Below are 7,551 nucleotides of genomic sequence, written 5' to 3'. Positions count from 1 at the left end.
CTCGTGCTTCTCCTAATTTCTTGAATTGAAGGATTGTGTGACCACGGTCCATTTTCAATAACCAACTTTTTTCTCTCACTCGTTGATGCTAATTTTACATGACTTTCATTGACGTATATTTTTTCATTTTTAATCCTTACAATTCAAAACTAAAAATTTATTATAATTTTATATTTTAGTTCTATAAATTTATATTCTACTAACTAATCCAAAATTCACCTCTTTAATATTTAGTAAATCCTAAAACTAAACTCTCAAATAAAATAAAATGTTTGCAGAAGTAAAAGAGGACTGAATTTTTTCAATTTTTTTATTTATAAGAGTAAAATATAATTTTTTAATTATATATTTTATAAATAAAATTAAAAAATATTAAAAAATAAGAAATTATCTTTTATTCTCTTAAATTTAAAAAAAAAATTAAAGAGGACTATTGTCGTGATAAGCAGGAAATGGAATAGATTATTAAAAAAAAAAGGGATTGGAATAGCGAGAGGTGCGACTGCGAGAAAAACTCGGCGATGATGACAGATACTCATACGCCCACAATTTTCAAAGATAAATGGCGCACCAATCACCTTGACTCAATTATGTTCACCACCTCACTCCTCAGCCACAAACATTTTCCACCTCACCCACACATTTTAACGACACCAGAAAAGAAAAAAAAAATGAGAAAAGAAACGAAACCGAAAAGAAACGAAACAGTCATGTTCCTTTCTCTCTCAACAAACAACAAAACACAACAAAGAAAATAGAACTTCTCTTCCTTCCTCCTTGCAACCACACACACTCACTCACCTACCTGCTTAACAACATCACTCTTCTCCTCCTCCTCTTCTTCTTGTTTCTCCAAATTCAGTTGACCTAATTTCTACAATCTCATTATTCAAAAAATGGCCTCAGCAAGCAGAGCAACAAACAGAGTTCCCCACCACCAACAAAACCAACACCAACAGCAACAACAACAACAGCACCCCACAGCATCTTCATCAAAACGCACTGTCGTACACAACACGAACGACGCGTCAATAAGCAAGGCCATAGCGCAGTACACAGAAGACGCCCGCCTCCACGCCGTTTTCGAGCAGTCCGGCGAGCCGTCGACGAGCCGTCCTTCCGCATCCTCGGATACTCCGAGAACGCTCGGGACATGCTCGGCATATCACCGCAGTCAGTCCCAACTCTCGAACGTCTCCCCGGATCCCACGAGGAGGCGCTCACAATTGGTACTGACGTGCGCAGTCTTTTCACCGCCTCCAGCAGCACCCTGCTAGAGAGGGCGTTTGGGGCGCGAGAGATCACGCTCCTCAACCCAATTTGGATCCATTCCCGGAATTCCGGCAAGCCTTTTTATGGAATCTTGCACCGAATCGATGTTGGAATCGTCATCGATTTGGAGCCTGCTAGGACTGAGGACCCTGCACTGTCAATTGCAGGGGCTGTTCAGTCCCAGAAGCTAGCTGTTCGAGCTATTTCGCAGCTTCAGTCGCTTCCCGGAGGCGATGTGAAGATTCTTTGTGACACTGTTGTGGAGAGTGTGAGAGAATTGACCGGTTATGATAGGGTGATGGTGTACAAATTTCATGAGGATGAGCATGGTGAGGTTGTTGCCGAGAGTAAGAGGCCTGATTTGGAGCCTTATATTGGTTTGCATTACCCTGCTACTGATATACCTCAGGCTTCGAGGTTCTTGTTCAAGCAGAATAGAGTTAGGATGATTGTAGATTGCAATGCTTCGCCATTGAGGGTGGTGCAGGATGAGGCCCTTGTGCAACCCTTGTGTTTGGTTGGCTCCACCCTGCGCGCACCACACGGTTGCCACGCTCAGTATATGGCGAATATGGGGTCGATTGCTTCGTTGGTTATGGCTGTTATCATCAATGCTAATGATGAGGAGGCTGTTGGCGGCCGCAGCTCAATGAGGCTGTGGGGATTGGTTGTTTGCCACCACACTTCGGCCAGGTGTATACCTTTTCCCTTGAGGTATGCTTGTGAATTCTTGATGCAGGCCTTTGGGCTGCAGCTGAATATGGAGCTTCAATTGGCTTCGCAGTCATTGGAGAAGCGAGTTTTGAGGACGCAAACTCTGTTGTGTGACATGCTTCTTAGGGACTCGCCCACTGGCATTGTTACTCAGAGTCCTAGTATTATGGATTTGGTGCGGTGTGATGGAGCAGCTTTGTACTACCAAGGAAACTACTATCCATTGGGTGTAACACCTACTGAATCTCAAATAAGGGATATTATAGAGTGGTTGTTGGCATACCATGGAGATTCCACGGGTTTGAGTACTGATAGTCTGGGTGATGCTGGGTATCCTGGTGCTGCCTCGCTTGGGGATGCTGTTTGTGGGATGGCTGTTGCATATATCACTGAAGGGGATTTTCTTTTCTGGTTTAGGTCTCACACAGCAAAAGAGATCAAATGGGGTGGTGCAAAGCATCATCCTGAGGATAAGGATGATGGGCAGAGAATGCATCCTCGTTCTTCGTTTAAGGCATTTTTGGAAGTGGTGAAAAGCCGGAGTTTGCCATGGGATAATGCAGAAATGGATGCGATTCACTCTTTGCAGCTTATTCTGCGAGACTCATTTAGAGATGCCGAGCATAGCAACTCAAAGGCTGTCATGCATTCGCATCTGGCGGATTTTGAGTTGCAAGGGGTAGATGAGTTAAGTTCTGTGGCGAGAGAAATGGTCAGATTGATAGAAACTGCCACTGCTCCCATATTCGCTGTTGACGTTGATGGCCGCATAAATGGGTGGAATGCAAAGGTTGCAGAATTGACAGGGCTTCCAGTCGACGAGGCTATGGGGAAGTCACTGGTTCATGATCTTGTGTACAAGGAGTTCGAAGAAACTGTAGACAAGCTTCTCTCTCGCGCTCTAAGAGGTATTCTTTCTAAATTGAGATTATTAAGCGGGAGAATTCTGATTAAACCATTAGGATGGACTACTATCAATCTTACCATTTTTCCGTTTATGCCAATGTTCTATTTCTAACCATGATGGATAGAAGTTTGTAGAAGAGTACATGATATAATACACTGTAAACTGGAAGGAATTGGTTTCTTGCAAGTTACCATAACTAGTTAATTAGTTATTACAAGGCGATTAATAGTTGTTTCATTTGTAGTTCAATGCTGACTGCCAAGTGGGCATAGATTTCAACTGGTTAACAACACAAAACTTATAAAAGTAAAGGAGGAGGGAAAAAGAAAATCATAGTCCAATTGAATATCTCTATTGGTTAGAAGCTACTAGTCATCTAGGCTTTAGTGAGGGTCTGTTTGGTTTGAGTAGGTGAAAAGTAGAAAGGTGGAAATTTCATACTTGACATAACTTGTATTTAATTAGTACAGGTGAAGAAGATAAGAATGTTGAGATAAAATTGAAGACATTTGGCCCAGAAAATCAAAATGGTGCAGTTTTTGTAGTGGTGAATGCTTGCTCCAGCAAGGATTATACAAATAATATAGTTGGAGTATGCTTTGTTGGTCAGGACGTTACTGGTCAGAAGGTTGTAATGGACAAATTCATCAACATACAAGGTGACTACAAGGCTATTGTACATAGCCCAAATCCATTGATCCCCCCAATTTTTGCATCGGATGATAACACTTGTTGCTTAGAGTGGAATGCAGCCATGGAAAAGCTTACTGGTTGGGGGCGTGCAGATGTAATTGGAAAGATGTTGGTTGGAGAGGTTTTTGGTAGTTGCTGTCAGTTAAAGGGCTCGGATGCTTTAACAAAGTTCATGATTGTGTTGCACAATTCCCTTGGTGGACAAGATACCGACAAGTTCCCTTTTTCATTTCTTGACCGGCATGGAAAATATGTGCAAGCTTTCTTGACTGCAAATAAGAGGGTTAACATGGATGGTCAGATTATTGGAGCTTTTTGCTTTTTGCAAATTGCGAGTCCTGATCTTCAACAGGCTCTGAAAATACAGAAGCAACAAGAGAAGAATTGCTATGCTAGGATGAAAGAGTTAGCCTATATTTGTCAAGAAATAAAGAATCCACTGAGTGGCATACGCTTTACAAACTCTCTTTTGGAGGCTACTGGATTGACCGATGAACAAAAGCAGTTTCTTGAGACTAGTACTGCATGTGAGAAGCAAATGTCAAAAATAATACAGGATGTTGACTTGGCAAGCATTGAAGATGGGTGAGCTTTCTTATCAATGATTTAAAAGTGAATTTTATGAGATATAATGATATCGTTTTAAATTTTGCTTTTATATATCCAACATTGCTCATGTGAAAGATTTCTAAGTTTGAATCTTGGAATTTGACCAATTACGGACTCCCATTTCAAACTTCTCTTGCAATGAAAAGGAATGGCTTAAATTTTTGGATCTAACCATTATTATGCATTTGCCAATCAGGTTATTTGATGATTTGATGTAAAGTTGACTTCACTTATAATGCTAAAAATATAATTTGATGTTGTCATTAAGTTCCATATATAATATTTCTTGTTCATTAAATTACTCTTTTTCAAGGATATGATAGTTTGAACTATTAGCTAATGATGATTGGTGGATGCTCATAATGATGGAAATATATAATTAGTAGAGGAATACCTTATCTAGGTATAGCTTCTTGTTATATAGTATTCTAACACATGCATTTCCAGTTTCCAAACATAGTTTGTGGACCATAACAAAGATGAAGTTGTGAAAATGATTTAATCTATAGTTTTTCTTACCCTTTTCATATTGTTCATTATTGGAAGTATAAAAAATGACGGCTGTTTGTGATGATTTTTCTAATTTGCAAGGATTGTGTCATTAAGACTAAGAGAAGGATAAAACAAGATCAGAGATAAAAGTTCCCCTGTGAAAAAGCAAAACAAAAAAGATTTAGCTATAAAGTATAGGTTTTCTAGTCTCTCAACTTGTCTGAGAGGGGAAACCCTTGCTAGGCATCTAATCTTATCTCATAGAACTTGCTTGTCAGAAAATATGCGCAATGCCTATAATATGTGAATTTGGAGAATTGTACAGTTCATGTGAATGCCTAAATTTAATTCAATCTCAATTTGCTTGCAGGTTGACTGTCATGTTTCGCAGGCTTTGGTAGAAAGCTTTAGTAGGCTTAAATGCTTAGTGTCTTTCTATGCTTACCATATCTGTTAGGATGGCATTCATGTCTTTATTTCATTTTGGATTTAGATCAATGGAGCTTGAAAAGGGAGAATTCTTGCTTGGAAACGTCATCAATGCTGTTGTTAGCCAAGTAATGTTATTACTAAGAGAGAGAAATTTACAGTTGATTCGTGATATACCTGAAGAAATCAAGACGTTGGCTGTTTATGGTGATCAGTTGAGGATTCAACAAGTCTTGGCTGATTTCTTATTGAATATGGTGCGCTATGCGCCTTCTCCAGATGGGTGGGTAGAGATTCATGTACATCCAAGAATAAAACAAATCTCCGACGGGCTTACTCTTCTCCGTGCTGAATTTAGGTATTGTGGTTTGATCTTCAAGTCATTTCATTACTCTTTCGAAGAAATAGGGTTAAAAAATGAGTTTTCATTAGATAAACATCATATTGTTCCAATTCTTAGATGTAAAAGGGCTTTACTATTCAACTAATTGCGGTTATTTGCGCTTTGTGAAGGATGGTATGTCCTGGTGAAGGTGTTCCTCCTGAATTGGTTCAAGACATGTTCCATAGCAGTCGTTGGGTGACTCAAGAAGGCTTAGGTCTGAGCATGAGCCGGAAGATTCTAAAGTTAATGAATGGTGAAGTCCAATATATCAGGGAGGCAGAAAGATGCTATTTCTTCGTTCTTCTTGAACTACCTGTAACACGGAGAACTTACTCTAAAATCGTTAACTAGTTAGTTTGCAAGTGTAAAATTAGAGCCAAGGCACCACCCTATCATGTTGACTGTTAGATAGTTACCCGTTGTTGTATTCTCAAATTATGCTCACCTAACAAGGCATGTTTGAGGGACCCAGGTTTTCAACAAGCTAATTTGGCCAGTTATCCCGGTTTGTATGTAATTCTACCAAGTTGGATTCTTGTTTTCACCCTGACAAAACTTGTTTGGTATGGCAACAGAGTGTAGTTAAATGTAACATTAAATCTTACTGATAAAGTAATGGCAGATTAGATGAAATGCTGTGTTTGCCATTTTCTGCATATCTTCATTGCCAAGTGAGTGTCCTGCGGAAATTTTTCGAGCAAATTAGCAGCTTCAGTGGACTCTGCTCCATGGTTTGGATTGAACTGCATCCATCTCCTGCCAGTTTGGCTTTTTTCTGGAACTAACTGTTTATACTATATTGTGTTTCCTAGTTTGCTAATAAGTGTAAGATATTTGTCTACATCAAGGTTTTGTTTGTTCTGAGCATTGTTGCTTTTTCTAATCGTCGCCTATTTTTTTTCACCATTCCCTGTATATGCCTTCCTTCTCTGTAATAAAAAGCTTGGATTTCCTGTATCTTTTGGCACTCCAGGAACACTGGCCTTTTCTTTAATATAAGATGAACATGCACTTTTTCCATCTCTTAATTTGTGTGTCTTTGCAGATTTGTTTTCTTATGCAGAAGATTAACAGATGAATTAGGTGCACAGATGGTCCGGAAAATCATCAATTAGACTGTTTTATGATTGGGAGCTTGTGCAATGTTTGTTTTTGAGTTCACCAATTCAAACATCGCAAGTGAGAGAATTTTCACTTTTAGAAAATTCATCAACGATCCAAAATGTCATCAAGGTTAGTGCTTCTCTTGGTAGAGGTTGAGTTCTTTTTTTCTCCCAAAGATGAAATGTTTTTTTCATCCACATATCATCTTTATCATTTATTCTTGTTGAGATCAAGGAGGAAGAATCACTATTTTTACTTAAGGATATAAAGAAATTTCGGATGGAACACCACACAAGCACAAACTTACAACACAACACAATTACTTCCTTTGAGGAAGGACTTATTACAAGAGGTCTATAAGATGTAACATCTTAGCAAAATGGAATGTCTTTTAAGACTTGCATGCCATTCTTGCCCCAATGCAAGGTTTAAGCACTAAAGGCTCTTGAAATACAGGTCAGTAACTTTTAGCTCTGTTAGTAACTATCTCAAGACAGAAATATGGAGATGTTGGAGATATAAACATGTTTGGATAAGGAATATAGAAACAGGCAAAATGTCTTTTGTCATTGGAGAAAATTTGCGAACCCAAAAACCGGAGGTAATTGAATTATGCATGTTTGGCCAACAGGTCAGTAGTAGCATTTGTCTCCCTCAAAGTAAGAACCAATAATTTGAGCTAGTATATTATTGTCCTCATATTTGATAAATTGGGTTTATTTACTTTAGATTTAGTCACTATTTCATAGTCTGTAATCATCAATGCAGTTATGAATGTATTGACCAATGACCACGGCTATTTTCTGTTTATAGTAGCTTATTAAAAACTATTTGTGAATGATGCAAAAATTGTCAAAGAAAGAGGGAAAACAAAGAGAATGTATTAAATTAGTACATCTCCAGTGTTTACATCACAAGCAAGAACTTGCTTTGATGATTTCTAGAA

General features: G+C 38.7%; 1 protein-coding gene across 1 annotated transcript; it reads left to right on the top strand.

The window, feature by feature from the left end:
• Positions 1 to 618: 618 nt before the first annotated feature.
• LOC107483380 (phytochrome B-2) lies at positions 619 to 6,529 on the top strand. The gene is given in 5 exon segments (XM_016104001.3): positions 619 to 1,098; positions 1,101 to 2,894; positions 3,364 to 4,171; positions 5,181 to 5,474; positions 5,630 to 6,529. Coding segments are annotated over 5 exon segments (3,321 nt in total). The 5' UTR covers positions 619 to 896; the 3' UTR covers positions 5,853 to 6,529.
• The last annotated feature ends 1,022 nt before the right edge of the window (positions 6,530 to 7,551 follow it).

Source organism: Arachis duranensis, chromosome 4, assembly GCF_000817695.3.
Source record: "Arachis duranensis cultivar V14167 chromosome 4, aradu.V14167.gnm2.J7QH, whole genome shotgun sequence".
Lineage (NCBI taxonomy): Eukaryota > Viridiplantae > Streptophyta > Magnoliopsida > Fabales > Fabaceae > Arachis > Arachis duranensis.
This window is presented reverse-complemented; position numbering and strand designations above follow the sequence as displayed.